General features: G+C 41.5%; 1 protein-coding gene, 2 non-coding genes and 1 pseudogene across 3 annotated transcripts; 2 read left to right on the top strand and 2 right to left on the bottom strand.

Moving 5' to 3' along the window:
* Positions 1 to 725: 725 nt before the first annotated feature.
* TRNAS-UGA (transfer RNA serine (anticodon UGA)) lies at positions 726 to 807 on the bottom strand. Its single transcript has one exon. It is a non-coding gene; the product is annotated as a tRNA-Ser (tRNA).
* Positions 808 to 898: 91 nt separating this feature from the next.
* LOC145158971 (Tetrapyrrole (Corrin/Porphyrin) Methylase) lies at positions 899 to 3,132 on the top strand. Its single transcript, XM_079077839.1, has 6 exons — positions 899 to 1,129; positions 1,614 to 1,738; positions 1,851 to 2,080; positions 2,152 to 2,191; positions 2,662 to 2,753; positions 2,836 to 3,132. Exons 1-6 carry the CDS (start codon positions 980 to 982, stop codon positions 3,015 to 3,017), a joined length of 819 nt encoding a protein of 272 aa, XP_078933965.1. The 5' UTR covers positions 899 to 979; the 3' UTR covers positions 3,018 to 3,132.
* Positions 3,133 to 4,189: 1,057 nt separating this feature from the next.
* LOC145156272 (flavonol 3-sulfotransferase pseudogene) lies at positions 4,190 to 5,236 on the top strand (annotated as a pseudogene).
* Positions 5,237 to 8,572: 3,336 nt separating this feature from the next.
* Positions 8,573 to 8,679, bottom strand: LOC145162076 (small nucleolar RNA R71). The gene has a single exon (XR_013738933.1). It is a non-coding gene; the product is annotated as a small nucleolar RNA R71 (small nucleolar RNA).
* Between the last annotated feature and the right edge of the window lie 15,296 nt (positions 8,680 to 23,975).

The raw sequence follows: 23,975 nt of genomic DNA, 5'->3' as shown, positions 1-23,975 counted from the left end.
CTTAACATAAAATAGTGATAATGCAAATAAAAAAATAAGAACACAATTAATTTACGAGGTTCACACGATTCGACCGATCAACTACGTCCTTAAAAGAACACGAGAGAGATAGAGATTTTATTTATTGTCATTGAATAGATTACATCTATAAGTTACATGAATTCGATGGATATGATGTACTTTGATGTCGAATCTCATAAAGGAACTGGCTCATGCTTGGTATGCCAAATGACTATAAGTTCAAAGGGTGAGTCATGCTCCACAAGTTGTGCAATTGCATATCATTCTTAAGATACATGTCCACCCTTGACTATATTGGATTTGAGGTTTTGTTTATCTCATCTATAATTGGATTTCAAATTTACGGGTAGAAAAAGAAATGGGTAACCAAATGTTTCAACCAAGAAGTTAGGATAATTTAATTTGTTAGTTTTTTTTTTACTGGGTTTGTGTATTGCAAGTCTGCTTTTACTTAAGCCCTAATTTATAGAATGGGTAAAATACCATGAAAACTTTAGCCTTAATTTATGCCTATGGTTTTTTTATGCCATAACAATAGAATTATGAGAACATAGAAGGAAACGCAAATGACCAAAAAAATCTTTGAAGATGATGAAAACGAAGTCAAAGAAGAATTGTTAATGTTTATAGAGTATGTTTATAATACTCAACAATAAATTGTTGGTTTTTTTTGTTTCGAAAAAAAAAAATGGACAAAAGAGGTTCGTCGACAGCAGGGTTCGAACCTGCGCGGGCGAAGCCCAACAGATTTCAAGTCTGTCTCCTTAACCACTCGGACATATCGACCTTTTGTTAAATATTTACACAAAAATATAAATAACCAAAAACAACATATGTACTTCTGCACTTCGAGGGTTAGGGTTTAACATTCGATCACAAGCAGCTCCTGCAATCACATTACAAGTTTACAACAGAGAAGAAAACAAGAGCAAACAGATTCAGCCGAGAGAGATTGGAGATGTTGTATATAATCGGATTGGGACTCGGCGACGAAAAAGACATCACATTAAGAGGATTAGAAGCTGTGAAGAAATGCCAAAAGCTCTATATTGAATCCTACACATCTCTCCTTTCCTTTGGTATCTCCAAAGATGGCATCTCCACCCTGGTAATTCCACTTCTCTACTCGCATCTTTCCTTTGTTTGTAACTTAGATACTTCTATTGCACTACTTGCTACCGAATAATCGGTTCTTATTAGTATTTGAAGTTAATTAAGTAAACGTTTTACCCTCGAAAGTTGTAATTAGACTCTTTTGGGACGAATTGAGTAAATCTGATTTAGGGTTGCCTGGATTTGAGTTTTGAAAGCCGTCATTGCGATTTTAAGATTGAAGTTATGATATGTAAGTATCTTTAGAGAGATTCGGATTTGGTGTGGGAGATTCTTTGCAGTTTCAGAAAGAAAACGAGTACAAGAACATGTTCTTACACATTTTACCCAAATAGAGCTTAAAGATCATGGTTTAGGTTGATTGTTACTAAAGCATCGATTCTTCAAGTTCTTGATGACTTGGATTTGTGACACTTGAATCACTAAACTTTTCTTTCACACATTGTATAAAATGTTTAAAGATCATCGTTTTTTTACAGGAAAAGTTGTATGGAAAGCCACTTACAGTTGCAGATAGGGAAATGGTAGAGGAAAAGGCTGATGATATGTTGTTAGAGGCTCGTGAATTTGATGTTGCTTTCCTTGTTGTTGGAGACCCTTTTGGGTAATGATACTTTTCCTAACTTATATTTGATTCATAAACAATTTTTTTTAAAAAATATACATAAAAGCACTTATACTTTCAATTGTTGGTTATGTATATTTTATAAAAATAGGGCGACAACACATAGTGATCTGGTTGTAAGGGCAAAGAAACTGGAGGTTGAAGTGAAGGTGATATATAATGCATCAGTAATGAATGCAGTTGGAGTATGTGGCTTACAACTTTATCGTTATGGAGAAACTGTTTCTTTACCTTTCTTTACAGAAACATGGAGACCTGATAGTTTTTATGAGAAAATTCAAAGAAATCGAGGACTAGGGCTACATACTCTGTGTTTATTAGGTAACAATATTGAGTATTTAACTATTTATCCCTTAGTTACTAATAAAGTAATAATTCTATTGGCATTGCAGATATACGAGTTAAAGAACCTTCATTGGAATCACTATGCAGGTTAGAATGTGTAGTTTTCATTTTATTTTTGGATACACTGACAAATATTTTTGAGTAAATTACATGAATGGTCCCTATGGTTTGGGGTAATTTGCACGTTTGGTCCCTAACTTGTTTTTTTAACTTGGAAGGTCCCGACAGTTTGTTTTTGTTGCACGCTTGGTCTTTGTCTTACCTAAAAAGACTATTTTGCCCTTGATTTTTTAACTTATTTAAATAAGGTGGTTAAGGTGAGGTGGAAGTGGGGTTGGGTGTGTTTATTTAAATAAATTAAAAAACCAAGGGCAAAATAGTCTTTTTAGGTAAGACAGGGACTAAGCGCGCAACAAAAACAAACAATAAGGACCTTCTGAATTAAAAAAATAAGTTAGGGACGAAACGTGCAAATTACCCCAAACCATAGGGACCATTCGTGTAATTTAGTCAATATTATTTTTTAACTTTTTAAATATTTTTTTATTATGTTTTAGGGGAAAAAAGCAATACGAGCCTCCTAGTTTCATGACAATTGGAGTTGCTATTGATCAACTCTTAGAGGTTGAACAACTACGTGGAGAATTAGGTAATTTTGTTTAATTTTTATCTTTTATTTTTTGTTTAAAATAGAAAAAAGGAGTTAATGTTTTTTTTGTTGATTTGGGAAGCTTACAATGAAGACACATTGTGTGTGGGATTTGCAAGGCTAGGAAGTGAGAACCAAAAGGTGGTGGCTGGGTCAATGAAGCAATTAAGAACAGTTGACTTTGGTCAACCTCTTCATTGCCTCACAATAGTAGGTAAAACTCATCCTGTGGAAGAAGAAATGCTTGATTTCTATAGAAGTTGAAACCATGTATGTACAACTACAACAAAGAACAAACTTCATTTTTGCAGAAAATGTACCAAATATTATTACTTTTTTATTTTGGTTTCTTGAAATGTTAGTTTAAACATGTTTGATATCTTGTGGGGAAATAGAATATTACTAAGTTTTTGAAGATGTACCAAATATTATTACCTTTTGTGTTTCATGAACTATCATTTTACACATGTTTGATCTTATGATTTCAAATAGAATAATAATATAAGTATTTGTAGAATATGTACCAAATATTATAAACTTGTTTGATATCATGCAACATAATGTAAGTGTTTGATATTACCGATCATAACAACTGAATGTGTATAAAAATAAGGACAAAATTGTATAGATTGAAAATTATATGAATTTATTAAGTCATTTGTTCTGCTTAATGTGTAAAAAAATGACAAGTTAAATAGTTAAATATAGACAAAAAATAATTCATGATCTTATTGGTTAGAGCTTAAAACAAAATTAAGAGAAAGACATGTATATGTATATGGATATGTTTTGAAATTTATATGAGTAAATTACAAGAATGATCCCTACGGGTTGGGTTGATTTGCACTTTTGGTCAATAACTTATTTTTATAGTTCAAAAGATCCTTACAATTTGTTTTTTATTGCGCGTTTAGACATTGTTTTATCTAAAAAGACTATTTTGTCATTGATTTTTTAATTTATTTAAATAAGATGGGTAAGATAAGATAATATAATGTAAGGTAAGATGAGGTGGAAGTGGGGTTGAGAGTGTGTTTATTTAAATAAATTAAAAAATCAAGGGCAAAATAGTCTTTTTAGATAAGACAGGGATCAAGCGCGCAACAAAAACAAACAGTAGGGGATCGGAAAAGTTAAAAAAAAAATAAGTTAAGGACCAAACGTTCAAATTACCCCAAACCATAGGGACCATTCGTGTAATTTAGTCTTTATATAATTGGAGAGGCATAATAAGTACAAATAATAGACAGATTCAATATATGGCACACGTTTCAATGGGACGTTGGGACACTAATTGAGAACAAACGAAGTGTCAAGAGTATATGTCAATTATTATCCATTCGTTTGTGTTAATATATAGCCATATAGGTCACACCTACGTTACAACAAATTAGTACACCTTGTTCAATGTTGCTTCATCATGTCTCATCAATCTCTAATTCCACAAATGCCATTAGAATCCAAAGAACATGAAGATCACTACAACAAGATCTGCGAGAATTACAATCACTTGATGGAAACAATGCCCAAAAGTAATGGATGGAGGGTGGAACACCTCTACAACTACAATGGTTTCTGGATAAACCCCGTATACATCAAAGCCAATTTGCTTCTTCACGCTTACTTCAAACCACAACCCACTGACATCTTTTTAGCTTCCTTCATGAAGTCAGGAACCACGTGGCTCAAAGCACTCATGTTCTCCACCCTTACCCGCCACCTCTACAGCTTCTCCGACCACTATTTACACCACCATGGCCCACAAAGCACTTTTCCTTTTCTCGATAGTGAATGCGAAGGCTACCCCATAACTGACTTCACACATATGTGTTCTCCACGACTCTTCGCAACCCACTTCCCTCGCACCCTATTACCGGAATCCATGGCTTCATGCAAGTTCGTTTACCTCTGTAGGGAGCCGAAAGATGTTTTGGTTTCGAAGTGGGTTTTCATGAGCAAACTTAGAGAGAAAGATCTGCCTCCGTTTTCCTTTGATGAAGCGTTTGATCTTTTCTGTCGAGGGATTTCGGACTATGGTCCGTTTTGGGAACATGTTCTGTCGTACTGGAGAGCGAGTTTGGAGTCACCGGAGAAGATTCTGTTCTTGAAGTATGAGGAAGTGAAGAGGCAGCCGGAGGTGGTGGTGAGGAGGTTGGCGGTGTTCATGGGTGTGCCATTCACGGTGGAGGAAGTCGAGAAAGGGGTGGTGGAGAACATTGTGAAGTTGTGTAGCTTTGAAAATTTGAGTAATCTGGAGGTGAATAAGAAAGGTGTTGAAAAGTTTGGTAAGGTGGAGGTGGAGAATCGTGAGTTTTTCAGGAAAGGTGTGATTGGAGATTGGAGAAACTATCTTTCCGATGAGATGAAACAATGCATTGATGGAATTATCGATGAGAAGTTGAAAGGTTCTAGCTTGATCTTTGGCACCTAATTTGGATTCTGTAGTGGTTTATGAAAGCTCCTTCGGTGTATCATGTTGCCTACACGAGTTTTTTTTGTAAATGTTCTTTTAAATAATTTTAAATAATATTGTAGAAGTAGCTTAGTTTTAAAATATATTGTAGAAATAGGTGGGAGTTATGAGGGGCCCATTATTTTCATTTTTTTCTATATTTTATTCTGCCAATTTTTTTTTTAAAAATCTTTCATGATTAATTATTTTTTTACATTTATTATATATTACACATAGATAATTTATTACAAAATATATGATTATAATTTATGTATTATTCTTAAGTAGTTATACCATTGAATAGATAATACAAATATCTTCAAATAGATACCGATTTTGAATATATTATATCACGAAGATAAATTAAAAACGATATTACAATACAAATTATATACTAAATTAGAATATAAATTAAACACTAAATCGTAATATTCGTAATGACATTTTTATTATCGTTTATTCGTAAATATGAGAAAATCATTAGTCTACAATGCCTAAAATGTATAGTATGAGTTATCATTATTTGTGAAAACTTAGTATAGTTATGTCATTATTTTTTACTCAATTGTAAAAGCAAAAGTGTTCTGCAGACCAAAATGCCACTATTGATGAAAACTCAATAGAAGTAATTGAGTGAATTGTTAAATCAATTCACTTTTTGGTATTATAAATGTCACTGTTGACCCAAGGTCGAAGGTGGCCACTTAATTGCCACACAGTGGTACTCTTTGTCAATAACATCCTACTTTGGCCACCACGTCGTCGTGCCCATACACTGCACCGCATGGACAAAGTACATTGCCCTTCTTCCTTATGACGAACTCCCGTTGTGCCGTGGCAATCTATCCACCGCACCGCGGTAGCTGCTTGACAACAGCTCCTTGGCTGATTCCACTTCAGTTTTGGGACATTTTTTCCCAACTTCTAGCATGCATAACTTCTTCGTTTCTTATCCGTTTTCGATGTTCTTTATAACTAATATGTGCTTATTTAGTCATAAAAATCATGCATTATCTTAATACTTTATATTAATTTTATCTTCAAATAATGGACAAAAGATGCTTAATTAGCTTAATATTTCAATTTCAGCAATAAAGACATGCTCGGACGAAAAAGGAAGCGAAACTAGCAATTGGAAGCTTGAAAATTGAAGTTTGAAGAAAGAAGGTTTAAATGAAGAAAAACTCGACGAGTTGGTGCTGAATTTTGGATATATATATATATATATATATATATCCTTTATTCCTGAAACCCTAACACATTATGGAGGCTTTTGGCGACTTTTGAAGATCAGAAGGGTTCTTGGGAGCTTTGGTTTTCGGGAATTCAACCTAGAAGTCAATTTTGAAGAGATCAAAGGCAAACAAACATTACTTTTATCTTAATCTTTTGTGTGAACCATGTTTGAATCATCAGATTTCGATTTTAGGATGATATATATATATATATATATATATATATATATATATATATATATATATATATATATATATATATATATATATATATATCCTTTATTCCTGAAACCCTAACGTGCAGGCTTTTGGCGACTTTTGAAGATCAGAAGGGTTCTTGGGAGCTTTGGTTTTCGAGAATTCAACCTAGAAGTCAATTTTGAAGAGATCAAAGGCAAACAAACATTACTTTTATCTTAATCTTTTGTGTGAACCATGTTTGAATCAACAGATTTCGATTTTAGGATGATATTTGTTGTAGTTATGAGCTAAAAGCTTCATACTTCTGTTTAGACTAGAAAATCTTATGAATATGGTTTGATTAAGTGGTTTGGATTAATTTGATTTGATTATTTATCTTGTTAAGCTTGTTAAAAGATCCTTGCATGTTAATGATAATTATTTTCTGTTAATAATCAAGTTTATTGAGTTGTATGAATATCTTCTTAATTGCTTGAATCATATATTTTTGTGAAAACAAGATTGTATGCCTAGTATTAGTGAATATGAACCTAGGGTTAACTAGAAAATAAACAAGTTAATATGTGAGCATGTGTGATGAACAACCACATATGAGTTGATTGAATTGACAAATTTAGTTAACTAATATTACAAGTCTTACTTGATTCGAAATGAACACTAGGAAACTTGTTAGTTTAATCAATTGGCCACTGTTTGAATTAATTTGTTTGCTAAAGGATTAGCAATAGTGAACATGAATCTAATCACATTAGAAATCGGTAATCATTGATATATTAATCCATTGCACTTGCCACGAAATCAACCATAGGAATAAGTGAATCGAAATCTAAATACATTATCTTATTGAATCTAGTTGTCTTTTGTTCCCTTTAGTTGTTAATTGTCTTTTGTTTGAGTGTTATTTGATTGCTTAAGTTTATATTCTTGCAAAACTAGAGAAAATCCCATTTTATTACTTGTTTTTATTTAGGTAATTGTAGTATTTATTTTAATTGTTATCGTTCCGTGTGTTTGATACCCTACTTGCTTGAACTATATTGCTAATCGATAGGTACATTGCCTTTCTTGTGTTTATTTTGTGTCTAAGTTAGTAGGATTAAAACTAGCACTATTTCACATGTATCAAGTTTTTGGTGCCGTTGCCGGGGAACAGTTCTAATAGTTATTTTATTTGCTAGTGTTATCGATCCTTTGTGTGAAATTCATTTCATACAAAGTTACTAGTTTTTTTTGTTTTAAATTTTCGTTTTCAGTTTTCAGTTTTTGCGTTGAACTCGTCGAGTCCATTACTGAACTCGACGAGTAGGTCGCGTTTTCAGTTTCGTTTTGTTCGTTTTACGCGTGTTTTTCTATTTTGTTTCAGGAAGTTTATGACTAGAAGTTCTAGCTCTACAGTAGTACCACTCGTTGAAGATCTGGAATCGATTATTCGCAAAAAGAAGGACAAAGCAATCGGAGAATCAAGTGGTTTTGACAAGAAGATAGAAGATCTCGAGCCGAACACACCTGAATTTGAAGAAGGAAGTGAGACCGAACCAGAAGAAGAGATGGCTAACATTCCAGACATACCCATGGGCGAATACAAAAGAAGGATGCGTGACGATACCGGGCCAGGACTCGTGCAACCCCCGATTCCAACAATTGCGAACTTTAAGCTGAAAGGTCACATACTCGGCCAACTAAAGGACATCCCATTCTACGGGAAGGATCACGAAGACGCATACAAGCACATCGACGAGTTCAATGATATAGCCGACTACTTCAACATACCTAATGTACCTCACGAGACTGTTCTACTTCGTATGCTACCGGTCACGTTTAAGGGAGCCGTGAAAGATTGGCTAAAATCACTACCTCCAGGATCCATCACAACATGGGCTAAGATGCGCGAAGAGTTCAATGATCATTTCTTCCATCCCTCAAAAATAGCAAAGTTGAAGAAAGCCATTGCAAACTTCGAACAACAAGGAGGCGAGTCACTGTATGAGGCATGGGAAAGATACAAAGGCTTGTTGAGGAACTGCCCTTATAATGACCTAAACATTCAACAAAAAGTCTCTATATTCTATGATGGAGTGAATGTGACAACCAGGCAGCTCCTTGACTCCCAAGGACCACTCACGAAGAAAGCACCCGCAGTTATTAAAGAGTTAATTAAAGAATTCTCCAAGCACTCAAGGGAATATCATAACCCAAGGCACGACTCAACACGAGGGGTGGTAAATTTAGTTTCCGATGACATGGCGACAGTGATGGCTAAGCCAGAGAGCATGGATCGTAGGATGAAAAAGATGGACCAATCCATCCACACCATCCGATTGGGATGTGACAATTGTTGCGGGCCCCACCTTACTAAAGATTATGACATTAATGAGAATGGGAACCAGAAAGTGCAAGTGTGTTATTCAAATGGCGATAGGTATGATGAGGATTGGCGAAAACCCAAAAAAGAATGGCTACCATATGATGAGTATAAGAAGGCAAAGGAAGAAAAGTATAGGCAAAAGGGGAGAGGACTCTATCAGAAGGAAGAACTGGTGCAAGAAAAGTAGTCGGACTTTGAAGCCATGCTTGCACGCTTTGCAAGCGCATCCGAGAAAAGACATGATCAAGCTGATGCTGCCATAAGAGATCAACAAAACATGATGAAAGAGCACCAAGTGATGATGAAAGATCAACAAGATCTACTCCGGAATCAACAAGCTTCAATTCTTAATATTGAAAAGCAACTAGGGCAACTTGCCAAGCATTTCAACGAAAGAACACCGGGCGGACTTCCTAGGGATACCGAGAAACATCCGAGAGGCGCACACATTAATATTGTGATAACTAGGAGCGGGAAAATAGTCACTCCTCTGACCCCAATCCTGAATGAAGATCCTAAGGAGGTGCAAGAAAGAAACAAAGAAAGTCCAGAATCACAAACAGTCGACCAAACCGACGAGTTCCAGAAAAGAACTCGACGAGTTCTGCATCTTAAGAGAAAAATAAACCTCCAATTAAGCCGTATCAACCTCCATTGCCATTCTCAAGTCGAACTAAAGAAGATAAGCAGGATGAAGACTATCAAAAATTCCTGGAGCACAACAAGGCCCTTCAAATCAATATTCCTTTCATTGAGGCGGTTGCACAAATGCCCAAGTATGCCAAATTCTTGAAGGACCTAGTCACAAATAGGAAGAAGATGGAGGAGGTATCCAAGGTGGTTCTTAATGAAAATTGTTCAGCTGCAATGTTGAATAAATTGCCAAAGAAGATGGGTGACCCGGGTAGTTTGACTTTACCTTGCCAATTCAGGAATTTAGCTACTAGTTATGTATTGGCCGATTCGGAGGCAAGTGTGAAACTTATGCTATACTCATTCTTTAAGAAGCTGAATCTTCCAGAACCAAGAACTATCCGAATGAAGATTCATGTAACATCCGGATTCCCAGGTATCTTATTTAATTATTTATCTTGAGTTTTATGGAGGGACTCGGCGAGTAGATGCTCAGACTCGCCGAGTAGGATCGCAAGTTCTTGTCTGATTAATGACCGGACTCGACGAGTCGATGAGTGGACTCGGCGAGTCCGCGCTGTAAAATGAAACCCTAAATCTCAAGGCCTGAGCCCTATTTAAAGGCCCTTATGGCCGTCATTTGCGGCCACTACTCCCCTGTGAAAACCCTAGAGAGCAAAGAGAGCTTAGAGAGCAATTTGGAGGCTAATTCTTCATCCTTTGGTGTGATCTTGCAAGAAGGAGTGGGAAAATCCAAGCTAGATCGATTGTGGAGCTTGGATCTGTGTTGTTCACACTGAGATTCACGTTTTGAGGTACAAGTTCCTTCCCATTTCGTGTATTTGATAGATTTCTTGAATCTAGGGTTTCCTTTGCACAATTTTGAGTTAGATTGTGAAGCATATGAGGTTCCTTTGGGTATAGATGATAGATATGGACCTTGAGAGGTCCAAAAGGTCCCAAGCTTCCAGCTTTATGAGGTTTCATGTGAGCCTTGAGAGTAGAACCCCATTTTAAATGTTATCTCTCCATTTTTGGTCTTATAAGCATTGCATGAACGTAAAGTTTGAACCTTTACGTGACTTTCGAGTGTTAGAAGGATAGATCTACTGGTTGGTGAAGCAGATCTGACCTCAAAAGATCATTTGAGCATTTTCATGGGAGGAACTCGCCAAGTCCATAAGGGACTCGCCGAGTCGAGTCGGGTTACCCCGCGATTCGCGACCTGTGATAACCCGTTGAGTGTAGGGTTGACTCAGCGAGTCGAGTGAGGACCAGGAGCGAAAAGGACACCCATGGACTCGCCGAGTCGCCCATGTGCACTCGACGAGTCGGGTCAAAGTTTGACCGTTGACTTTCGTTGACTTTTAGGGTTTTGGTCAACATTTGGACTTTTGGATCAAGGAGGGGTAAAATGGTCTTTTACCCTTCTGAGGGATTGTAGAAGGGGATTTAATCTAGCCTTTGAGAGCCATTATTTATTTGAGGATATTGTGTATGTGATTAGGCGGGGGCTAGATCAGTATATTCGTGTGAAAGATCATCCGAGATACCTGAGGTGAGTCTTCTCACTATACATTACCTAGAGTGGTATTTATGTGTAGACCGGAGGGTCTTGTATGCTATGTGTATATATATATGAGATTATGTGCATTGTGTTATATGTATGCTATGTGTTGTATAGACCGGACCGGAGGGTCCAACGATATAGACCAGACCGAAGGGTTCAACGATACAGACCGGACCGAAGGGTCCAACGATACAGACCGGACCGAAGGGTCCAACGAGCTACAGGACTGGAGGGTTCCGCTGAGACACATCGACCGGAGGGTCGTACTATAGCCTCGAGTGGCGTATGTGTTGTATGTGGTATTTTGGGGAACTCACTAAGCATTTATGCTTACCGTGTTGTGTGTTATGTGTTTCAGGTACCAGTGAGGATCGCGGGAAGGCGCTGACATGATTAGTACACACTCATAGAGATTATGTTGAGATTCTGGGAATTGTTTTGTGATGATGACATTGGATAGATTATGTTTTGATATTGTTTTATGATTAAAAGTACGATTTAAAAAAAAATGAAAAATTGTTTTGGAAAGTTACGTCGTTACAAGTTGGTATCAGAGCCTTGGTTTGAGGGATTCGGATGCACCTTCGGGCGTATCTAAACTCAAACTGAGGGTTTGAGGAAGTTTTTCACAAAATAAACAATTTTTCTAAGGAAGTAAAAGAATTTGAGAAAAGCAGAAGGAAGCAGTGTGTACGATCAGCCAGCGCTCGAATGGTGATTTCCCAAAATACCCTTACATTATGAGTTATGAGATATGATATGATATGTTATGCAGGCTAGAATAGGCTAGGTATTCATATTAGGACTAGAGTGGCCTGATCTGTGATGCCTTAGCCTAGGAGATTACTGCTACTATGAGATGCTTGAGAGTAAGTAGGTAGCAGCGAGGAGCTGATGAGGGGCCTACCGAAGGGTAGCCTATGCTAGCGAGATGTAGAGTACTTGAGATCTGGGATCCAAGGAGGAGGACTTGGGGTGAATACTGATGCGGTGTGGACGGTAGTATAAGGCCCGTACTACTGAAGACACCGGATCAGTGCGCAGTCCAAGTAAGAATCTTTTGGGTACTAGGGAACAAGTAGGGTTGAGTTATCGAGTGCGAGTATACTCGAGCGGGTCTCTGATATTTTATGTTGTATTTCAGAGAGACATCATGGTGGGGACGCGCCAGACACCTGAGAGCAGCAGTGTCAGTGATGAGGAGATCCGCCGATTGATTCACGAGGAGGTGGCTGCGGCCATCCGAGCTGAGATACCAGAGATGTTCGGGTCTATCAAGACCACGTTGATCGAGACTTTTGATGAGCGGTACGCCGCTCTTACTGATGCTGCTGTTGCTGCGGCCACTGCAGCCGTCGCTGCTGCCAGGCCACAGGGAGGTGACTCGTTGCTGTACCGAGAGTTCAGCAACACGAAGCCACCAGAGTTTGATGGGACGCAGGATCCGATCGCTGCGATGAGATGGATTGCTGATATCGAGGGATGTTTCTATACCTGCTCGTGTCCGGAGCATTTGAGAGTACGGTTCGCATTGAACCAGCTTCGCTTGGGGGCGAAGGACTGGTGGAAGTTTGTATCGGCAGATTTCACCCCCGCTGAGCTTACTGCGGTGACCTGGGAGAGGTTCACCACTATGTTTCGTGATGAGTACGTTCCCCCTGTGGAGAGGGAACGACTGGATCAGGAGTTTTTGACCCTCAAGCAGGGTACTGATTCTGTTACTGTGATTACCCAGAAGTTTCATGAGAGGGCGATGTTTTGCCCTGATAAGGTGTCTACCGAGCAGACATGCATGAGCCGATATCTGAGCATTCTGAGGAGAGATATTCGCTAGTTCGTGGCGAACTCGACATACCGGACATTTGCCGAACTTCAGGCAAATGCTCGGAAGAGGGATATCGAGCTAGAGACTCAGGCTAGGGAGGAGGCGGAGTCTCAGGGGAGGGATCGGCGACCGACACAGTCTCAGCCGACAGCCAAGCGAGCAAAGCCCGCTGATTCGAGATCTGGGGGTCCGAAGGGCCGCACTTGTGGGAAGTGCGGCAAGAGCCACGAGGGAGTGTGTAGAGCTGGGGTGTGTTACAAGTGCGGAAAGGAGGGACATTATGCGAGGGATTGCCCCAAGGGGTTCACAGTTTTCTTTCATTGCAACCAGACCGGCCATCGGAAGGCCGAGTGCCCACAGCTACTGCAGGGAGCAGCATAGGGATCTGCACCTACTGCTCGAGCTACTGAGATCCGGCCAGCGAAGGCCGAGGCACCCAAGGCTCGCGGGAGAGCCTTCCAGTTGACAGCGGAGGAGGTCCGCGCAACGCCCGATGTCGTGGCTGGTATGTATTCTTTCATTTATTTATGCTGAGTATGAGATATTGTGCTTATATTATGATATGCGTAGGTACTTTTCTTGTGAGTTCTGTACCTGCTTTGGTGTTATTTGACTCGGGTGCGAGTCGGTCATTTGTGTCGTTAGCGTTTAGTCAGCACCTCGGTATCCAGCGGGAGGTGTTGAGTCGACCTCTACGAGTTTCCATAGCTGACGAGAGAGCAGTATATGTCACTGATGTGATTCGAGGATGTGTACTCGAGATCTTCGGCGTTGAGTTTCCGATTGATTTGGTCCCGATTGCGATGGGAGATGTGTGTGTCATAGTGGGCATGGATTGGTTGAGTTGTTTTGGGGCTGTTATAGACTGCGAGCGACAGTTGGTGACGATACGAGAACCTAGTGGGGGAGTTCTTACGGTGTACGGCGAGGGTACCCGTTCAGGGTCAGCATTCTGCTCGGCTGCTAGAGCAAGGCAGAGTCTACATCAGGGCTGTAGTGGGGTTGTGGCCTACGTGATGGACACACGAGTAGCAGCGGAGAGGCCTAGTTCTGTTGATGATGTGCCGATAGTGCGAGAGTTCCCGGACGTTTTCCCCGAGGAGTTGCCGGGTGTGCCTCCCGAGAGGCATGTGAAGTTTCGCATCGATTTTGTTCCGGGAGCGGCGCCTATCGCCAAGGCGCCCTATCGCCTTGCGCCACCAGAGATGCAAGAGTTATCGTCACAGCTTCAGGAGCTGTTGGGGAAAGGATTCATCAGGCCGAGTAGCTCACCTTGGGGAGCGCCAATCCTTTTTGTCAAGAAAAAGGATGGTTCACACCGGATGTGCATTGATTACCGGGAGTTGAACAAGTTAACGGTCAAGAACCGTTACCCACTACCGAGGATCGATGATTTGTTCGATCAGTTGCAGGGAACGTCTTGGTTTTCCAAGATTGATCTGAGGTCGGAATATCATCAGATGAGAGTGCGTGATGAGGATATCCAGAAGATGGCGTTCAGGACTCGTTATGGGCATTACGAGTTCGTGGTGATGCCTTTTGGGCTCACCAATGCACTGGCGGCGTTCATGGATCTCATGAACAGGGTGTGCAGACCGATGTTGGATTGTTCGGTGATCGTGTTCATTGATGATATATTGGTGTATTCGAGATCCAGAGAGCAGCATGAGGAGCATTTGAGGGAGGTCCTCGGAGTTCTGAGATCGGAGAGGCTTTACGCCAAATTCTCCAAGTGTGATTTCTGGTTACGAGAGGTCCAGTTCCTGGGGCATCTCGTTAACCAGAATGGGATATTGGTCGATCCGGCCAAGATTGAGGCGGTGATGAGCTGGGAGGTGCCGAGATCCCCCACCGAGATCAGGAGTTTTCTGGGGTTGGCCGGCTATTATAGGAGATTTATTAAAGATTTCTCCAAGATTGTTGTTCCTCTCACCAGGTTGACCCGGAAGGGCGTGGCTTTCAGTTGGGGCCCGGAGCAGCAGGCCTCATTCGAGACACTTCGCCAAAGATTATGCGAAGCCCCAGTGTTAGCCCTTCCGGAGGGGATGGAGGATTTTGTGGTGTACTGTGACGCATCGATATCGGGGTTGGGTGCAGTACTTATGCAGAGGGGTCATGTGACAGCATACGCATCGAGGCAGCTGAAGCCTCATGAAACGAGGTATCCCACCCACGATCTAGAGTTGGGGGCGGTAGTGTTCGCCCTCAAGATCTGGCGTCACTATCTGTATGGGGTTCGGTGTACCATATACACAGACCACAAGAGCTTGAAGTATTTGATGGGTCAGCCCAACCTGAATATGCGCCAGAGGAGATGGTTGGATGTGGTAAAGGATTACGATTGTGAGATCCTGTACCACCCGGGCAAAGCTAATGTTGTAGCTGATGCCCTGAGCCGTAGGGCGGAGAGTGCGCCAATTCGAGACATTTGTATGCGGTTGACGGTGATGACTCCGGTGTTGGACACCATTCGGGAGGCCCAGGCAGAGGCTGTGAGACCGGAGAACCGAAAGAGAGAGCGGGTGATTGGGCAAGTATCTGAGTTCGTTACTGATAGCCGAGGGCTTATGACCTTTCAGGGTCGGATTTGGGTGCCATATGCAGGCGGGACACGTACCACCTTGATGGAGGAGGCACATAGATCGAGATTCTCGATCCATCCCGGGGCCACTAAGATGTATTTGGATCTGAAGAAAGATTATTGGTGGCCCTGTATGAAGAGGGATGTAGCATGGTTTGTTGAGAGGTGCTTGACCTGTCGCAGGGTTAAGGCCGAGCACCAGCGTCCGCATGGCAAGTTGTAGCCACTTGAGGTTTCCCAATGGAAGTGGGAACAAATTTCTATGGATTTCATCACCAAATTGCCGAGGACCGCGAGGGGTGTCGATGCAATTTGGGTGATCGTCGACCGGCTGACGAAGAGCGCGCATTTTCTTGCTATCAGTGAGAGCTCTTCTGCTGAGAGGCTGGCATAGTTGTATGTGAGGGAGGTGGTATCGCGACATGGAGTGCCTATCTCGATTGTGTCAGATCGGGATGTACGTTTCACTTCCAGGTTCTGGAAGAAGTTCCACGAGGAGTTGGGCACGAGGCTGCATTTCAGTACCGCTTACCACCCACAGATGGACGGACAGAGTGAGCGGACGATTCAGACGCTCGAGGACATGCTTCGAGCATGTGTGTTGGACTTCGGAGGAAGCTGGGACACATACCTACCATTGGCTGAGTGTTCCTATAACAACAACCACCATTCGAGTATTGGTATGCCTCCCTTCAAGTTGTTATATGGGAGGAGGTGTCAGACTCCCATTTGCTGGGGAGAGGTAGGACAGCGCGTGATGGGCAGCACTGAGATAGTGCTTCAGACGACCGAGCAGATACAGCAGGTTAGACGGAGGTTGTTGACAACTCAGAGCCGCCAGAAGAGTTATGCGGATAGGCGACGATCCGAGCTGGAGTTCCAGGTGGGAGACTTCGTACTCCGAAAGGTGTCTCCTTGGAAAGGAGTGATTCGATTCAGGAAGAGGGGCAAGCTGGGGCCCCGGTACATTGGGCCGTTCAGGGTGACCGCGAGGGTGGGAAGGGTAGCGTATCGGTTGGAGCTACCTGCGGAGTTGAGCCAGATTCATGATACCTTCCACATGTCTCAGTTGAGGAAGTGTATAGCCGACGAGTCGGCGGTGGTGCCGCTGGAGGATATTCAGGTGGATGCGAGCCTGAATTATGCTGAGAGGCCAATCGTGATCCGGGATCGGAAGATCAAGGTTCTGAGGAACAAGGAGGTGTCCCTGGTTCAGGCCTAGTGCCAACATCGGAGAGGGTCCGAGCTGACTTGGGAGCCGGAGGCGGAGATGCGGAAGCTACACCCAGAGCTGTTTGTAGAATGAGACTTCGTGGGCGAAGTCTGATTCTAGTGGGGGAGAATTGTAACATCCGGATTCCCAGGTATCTTATTTAATTATTTATCTTGAGTTTTATGGAGGGACTCGGCGAGTAGACGCTCAGACTCGCCGAGTAGGATCGCGAGTTCTTGTCTGATTAATGACCGGACTCGACGAGTCGATGAGTGGACTCGGCGAGTCCGTGCTGTAAAATGAAACCCTAAATCTCAGGGCCTGAGCCCTATTTAAAGGCCCTTATGGCCGTCATTTGTGGCCACTACTCCCCTGTGAAAACCCTAGAGAGCAACGAGAGCTTAGAGAGCAATTTGGAGGCTAATTCTTCATCCTTTGGTGTGATCTTGCAAGAAGGAGTGGGAAAATCCAAGCTAGATCGATTGTGGAGCTTGGATCTGTGTTGTTCACACTGAGATTCACGTTTTGAGGTACAAGTTCCTTCCCATTTCGTGTATTTGATAGATTTCTTGAATCTAGGGTTTCCTTTGCACAATTTTGAGTTAGATTGTGAAGCATATGAGGTTCCTTTGGGTATAGATGATAGATCTGGACCTTGAGAGGTCCAAAAGGTCCCAAGCTTCCAGCTTTATGAGGTTTCATGTGAGCCTTGAGAGTAGAACCCCATTTTAAAGGTTATCTCTCCATTTTTGGTCTTATAAGCATTGCATGAACGTAAAGTTTGAACCTTTACGTGACTTTCGAGTGTTAGAAGGATAGATCTACTGGTTGGTGAAGCAGATCTGACCTCAAAAGATCATTTGAGCATTTTCATGGGAGGAACTCGCCGAGTCTATAAGGGACTCGACGAGTCGAGTCGGGTTACCCCGCGATTCGCGACCTGTGATAACCCGTTGAGTGTAGGGTTGACTCAGCGAGTCGAGTGAGGACCACAGGCGAAAAGGACACCCATGGACTCGCCGAGTCACCCATGTGCACTCGATGAGTCGGGTCAAAGTTTGACCGTTGACTTTCGTTGACTTTTAGGGTTTTGGTCAACATTTGGACTTTTGGATCAAGGAGGGGTAAAATGGTCTTTTACCCTTCTGAGGGATTGTAGAAGGGGATTTAATCTAGCCTTTGAGAGCCATTATCTATTTGAGGATATTGTATATGTGATTAGGCGGGGGCTAGATCAGTATATTCGTGTGAAAGATCATCCGAGATACCCGAGGTGAGTCTTCTCACTATACATTACCTAAAGTGATATTTATGTGTAGACCGGAGGGTCTTGTATGCTATGTGTATATATGAGATTATGTGCATTGTGTTATATGTATGCTATGTGTTGTATAGACCGGGCCGGAGGGTCCAACGATATAGACCGGACCGAAGGGTCCAACGATATAGACCGGATCGAAGGGTCCAACGATACAGACCGGACCGAAGGGTCCAACGAGCTACGGGACTGGAGGGTTCCGCTGAGACACATCGACCGGAGGGTCGTACTATAGCCTCGAGTGGCGTATGTGTTGTATGTGGTATTTTGGGGAACTCACTAAGCATTTATGCTTACCTTGTTGTTGATGGGTTTTGAGCATTCTAACACTTCCTAAGTGTACATGCAACCCTAATAACCTTGGATCTATGTTTGTCTAATAATCATGCAAAGTTGAATTCCAAGGTTATATTCCTATCTAGCATACATGGGGAACATTTTTAACTTGAATGAAAGATAGAATAACTTACCTTGTTGTTGATTATGGACCTTGAAACCTTGTGAGCCTAGCACCCCAAGTGTGATGCCTCAAATGCTTCACACAACACCAAATGCAAAGGAGTAAACTTTGAGAGAATCTTACACTTGTAAAATCGGCTCTAGCCCTCTTGTTTCTTAGTGTCACCGATTTTGGTGGAGAATGGGTTTCTTATATAGTGTTGACACATCTAGGGTTACACCATGTAAACCCTAATGTGTCATGACTCTTCATTTCCATGACCCATGGGTTTGTAACTCCCATGGAGCATCCATGGAGCATCCTATGGGTGGAACCCAACTTGATAATCCATGGAGCCTCTTAGCCCACTATATAAGATATGGAAGATTTACATAATCTACCCATATATTTAATTAGTTATCTTTTGATCACTTAATTAATTCTAAATTAATTCTTGATCAAACTAATTAAATAGTATTATTAATATATTAGAACTTATAATATATTAATAAACCATAAGTGTTATTTCTCTCATTTTAGTTTATCCAATTGCATGGTGCCATGCAACCCAAATGGACCATGCCGGGTCGGGTCAAGTACATACCAGAAATAGTTATGGACTTATACACCTTATCCAACAGTCTCCCACTTGGATAAGTCTAATAACTATAACTGCAATACTTCAGGAACCGATCGGCAATTATAGCTCTTTCAAGGTCTCTCGGAACTGAGAAGATGATGATACGCCATTTAAGATAAGTGATCATATAATCCTCTGTTCTAGATATCAGCCGGACAAATACATGGAACAATGTCTTGCTTATTGTCCAGCAGTTTGTTTCCCGATTTCCGATTTGTTTGACAAAGAACTTAATTGCACACATCAACTTAGTTCTGACCGGGCCCGGTACATAGGTCAAAACAAAATCATCGAGGGGCCCAGATATCAGCTTCTAATCCAAGAAGGAACAGATAAACTTCGACTCATATGTTTGTTCTACCACTAATTGAATTATACACAAAATCACGTTTTATAACATCGAGTTACCAATGCGTTACTGTACAATCAATGCATAACCAACTCATAAGTAACAAATCATCTCTAGGTTTGAAGATTTATATGATATTACCGTCTCACGATCACTCGAGATAAATTCCATGAAGTGATTCCAACGAGCGTGGGTTGAGTCCAATGCTCAGAACTTATGAGCACTCATGAGTGTTGTAGCCATGTCCAACAACTTAGACCTCTGCAACCAATCATGACAGTCTTGATTCATACCTACTTCCGACATATGACTGACTGTGGAGGTTCGAATAATATGATATACCAAACATAATTATTCTGGAAGTCAAATCATGCAAAAGAAATATAGTAAACGATCGACAAGAGATAGCAACACTTTACTCATAAATAAAACACCTTTTATTCATCATCTAATGTCAATTACACTTTACAAATTTCAAGGTTATCTAACTACTAAATCTAATATCATCCTTCAGCCCTATGCTCCGAGCATGCTGGAGATGCTTAACCCGAGTCAGTCCCTTCGTGAGGGGATCTGCTGGATTCTCATCCGATGATACCCTCTTTGCCACGAGGAGTCCTTCTTCTATTCGATGTCTGATGAAATGGTATTTTCTGTCGATGTGTCTGGATCTCCCGTGATCCCTTGGTTCCTTGGCTAAGGCAACTGCACTTTCACTATCACAGAAAATTTCCATTGGCTCTTTAATAGCTGGTACAACTCCAAGGTCTCCAATGAAGTTCTTCAGCCATATCGCCTCCTTTGCTGCCTCGCTAGCTGCTATATACTCTGATTCGCAAGTTGAATCAGCCACTGTCTCTTGCTTGGAACTCTTCCAAGAAATTGCTCCTTCATTTAAGGTAAAGACCCAGCCTGACTGAGAGCGGAAATTATCCCTATCAGTCTGAAAGCTAGCATCACTATACCCTACAACTCTCAAGTCTTCACTCCCACCGAGGGTAAGGACCCAGTCCTTAGTCCTCCGTAGGTACTTGAGGATATTCTTTACCGCAGTCCAGTGTGCCTTGCCAGGGTTCCCCTGATACCTGCTAACCATGCTCAAAGAAAAGGCTACATCAGGTCGAGTACACGTCATAGCATACATGATCGATCCTACAGCCGAAGCATAAGGTATTCGACTCATTTCTGCTATCTCAGCCTCAGTACTAGGGCTTTGTGTCTTACTCAATCTGGCGTTACTCTGGATGGGTAACTCTCCTTTCTTGGAGTCCTGCATGCCGAATCTCTTCAGCACCTTATCCAAGTAGGTACTCTGACTAAGTCCAATTAGTCTTTTACTCCGGTCTCTCAAGATCCTTATCCCTAGAATATAGGCAGCTTCTCCTAGGTCCTTCATAGAAAAACACTTCCCAAGCCAGGACTTAACTTCCTACAGAGTTGGGATGTCATTTCCTATGAGTAGTATGTCATCTACATATAATACCAAAAAGCTAACTATACTCCCACTAGCCTTGACATATACACAAGATTCATCTTCACTCCTAGAAAAGCCAAATTCTTTGACTTTCTCATCAAAGCAAAGATTCCATCTGCGAGGTGCTTGCTTTAACCCATAAATGGATTTCTCAAGCTTACACACTTTGTTAGGGTACTCTGTATTGACAAAACCCTCTGGCTGACTCATGTAAACATCCTCAGCCAACTTTCCATTAAGGAAAGCGGTTTTGACATCCATTTGCCATATTTCATAGTCATGAAATGCAGCTATGGCTAACAGAACCCTAATAGACTTAATCTTGGCCACTGGAGAAAAGGTCTCATCATAATCAACTCCCGGAGTTTGTGAGAAACCCTTTTCAACCAGTCGTGCCTTATAAGTGTGTACATTACCATCCATGTCGGTCTTCTTCTTGAAGATCCATTTGCACCCTATAGTCTTACGACCTGGTACATTCTCAACGAAGTTCCAAACTTGATTGTCATACATGGAATGTATCTCGCTGTCCATTGCCTCTTTCCACTTGGCTGACTCAGGGCCTGCCATGGCTGCCGCGTAACTGTTAGGTTCATCCAGACCTATCAGTGTCTCATCACTGATAAGTGTATCACCTTCCGCAGTAATATGGAATCCATAGTAATGCTCAGGTGCATTCCTAACCCTTGTGGAACGCCTCAGAGGTACAGACTTGTCAATTGGCTCAACAAAAGTTTCCTCCTCAAGTTGAGTGCTAGGATTTGAAGTTCCTTCACCACTTGACTCTTGAATTTCTTCAAGGTCAACTTGCCTCCCACTGTCTCCTTGGCTTATGAACTCTCTCTCTCTCGAAAGAAAGCCCTCCTAGCTACAAAGACCACATTCTCACTAGGTCTGTAGAAGAGGTAACCAAAGGATTTCTGTGGGTAGCCGATGAAAATACACCTCTCACTTCGAGGTTCGAGCTTATCATGAGTCTCGCTTCTCACGAAAGCCTCGCAACCCCAAATCTTAATGTGGTCTAGTTTGGGTACTTTACCAGTCCACATCTCATGAGGAGTTTTGACAACTTTCTTTGTGGGAACTAGATTAAGGATATGGGCGGCAGTCTCTAAGGCATACCCCCAAAATGAGATTGGTAGCGAAGCTCGACTCATCATGGAACGAACCATATTCAACAAGGTTCGATTACGCCTCTCAGCTACACCATTCAACTGCGGTGTCCTGGGAGGTGTCAATTGTGAGACAATCCCACATTCCCTAAGATAGTCGAGGAACTCTGAACTAAGATACTCACCACCTCGATCGGATCGAAGCATCTTAATGTTCCTGCCCAATTGATTCTCGACTTCCTGTTTAAACTCTTTAAACCTCTCAAAAGTCTCTGACTTATGCTTGATTAAGTAGACATATCCATATCTACTGTAATCATCAGTAAAAGTCAAATAATAACGATTAGCATCCCTTGTGGCATGTTTGAAGGGCCCACACACATCCGTGTGTATAAGATCCAACAAACCTTCACCCCTCTCACAAGAACCCGTGAAGGGTGACTTTGTCATTTTTCCAAGTAAGCATGATTCGCAACTATCATCCGACTTTAGGTCAAATGACTCCAATACTCCATCCTTTTGGAGTTGGCCTATGTGTTTCTTGCTTATATGTCCAAGACGACAATGCCATAATGATGCTTTATCCAAGTTATTATCATTAATAGAATCAATATACAATACATTATTTCCTAAGTTATCAACCACAGATACAGTTTCATACACACCATCACAAGGTAATGCTTTAAAATAAAGAACATTATTAAAGAAAGCATTAATCGAACCAACTTCATTATCAAATGAAAAGGTGAAACCTTGTTTATACAATGCATGAAAGGAAATAATATTTCTTGCCATTTCTGGCGAATAACAACATTTATTAAAATCTAAACTAAACCCAATACTTAGCGATAAAGTATAAACTCCAATCTTGGTGAGAGGTAAAGCTTTCCTATTCCCCATGATTAAGTTTATTCTTCCATGCTCCACATTCTCACTTCTTCTTAGTCCCTGCAAATCAGAACAGATATGAATACCACAACCGGTATCAAGGACCCAAGAGTTAGAATGGGGTGAGTTATTAGATAAGATAGTGTAAATACCTGCATGGTTGGGTTTAACTTTCCCATCCTTCACATCTTGCTGGTACTTTGGGCAGTTCCGCTTCCAATGTGACTTTTCATGGCAATAGAAGCATTAAGCCTCTTTAGGGTTAGAAGAAGGAGTGACAAAACCTTTCTTGGTTCCACTTGAAGAAGAGCCATCAAGGGTCCTAGCCTTGGTACCCTTCGAAGAGCTCTTCCTCTTCTTCCCTCTATCTTTCCCGATTGCCAAAACCGGGGCGGAGTTTGGAGTAGGAGTGTTAACAACCAACTTACCCTTAAGACCTGTTTCTGCGGTCTTGAGGAGTCCCTGAAGTTTGCTGAGTGTGACCTCTTCCTTATTCATGTGATATGTCATGCGGAATTGATCATAGCACGATGGTAAGGAGTGCAAAATGATATCTATTGCAAGCTCCTCAGGGAAGTTCACATTAAGCTTTAGCAACCGATCCACATACCTTTGCATTTTCTGCATGTGGCTCATGACGGATTCCCCGTCCTTCATCATGGTTGTTATGATAGAGCATATGATTTCATACCTCTCTTGTCGTGCACTTTGATGGTATCTTTCCATCAGATCTTGGTGCATTTCAAAAGGGTAGAAGTCCTCATAGGACTTTTGGAGTTCCGCTATCATGGTGGCCAACATGATGCATGCTACTTTTGTAGCATCCCTTTCATGTGCCCGGAAGTCAGCGATCTCCTGGGGAGTTGCAGTGGTCTCATCAATCTCCTTAAGCTCCTTGTCAAGGACATATTCTTTGTCCTCGTAGCG

The sequence above is a fragment of the Lactuca virosa genome, chromosome 2, assembly GCF_052849685.1.
Source record: "Lactuca virosa cultivar CGN04683 chromosome 2, Lactuca_virosa_CGN04683_v6, whole genome shotgun sequence".
In the NCBI taxonomy this organism is placed as follows: Eukaryota; Viridiplantae; Streptophyta; class Magnoliopsida; order Asterales; family Asteraceae; genus Lactuca; species Lactuca virosa.
This window is presented reverse-complemented; position numbering and strand designations above follow the sequence as displayed.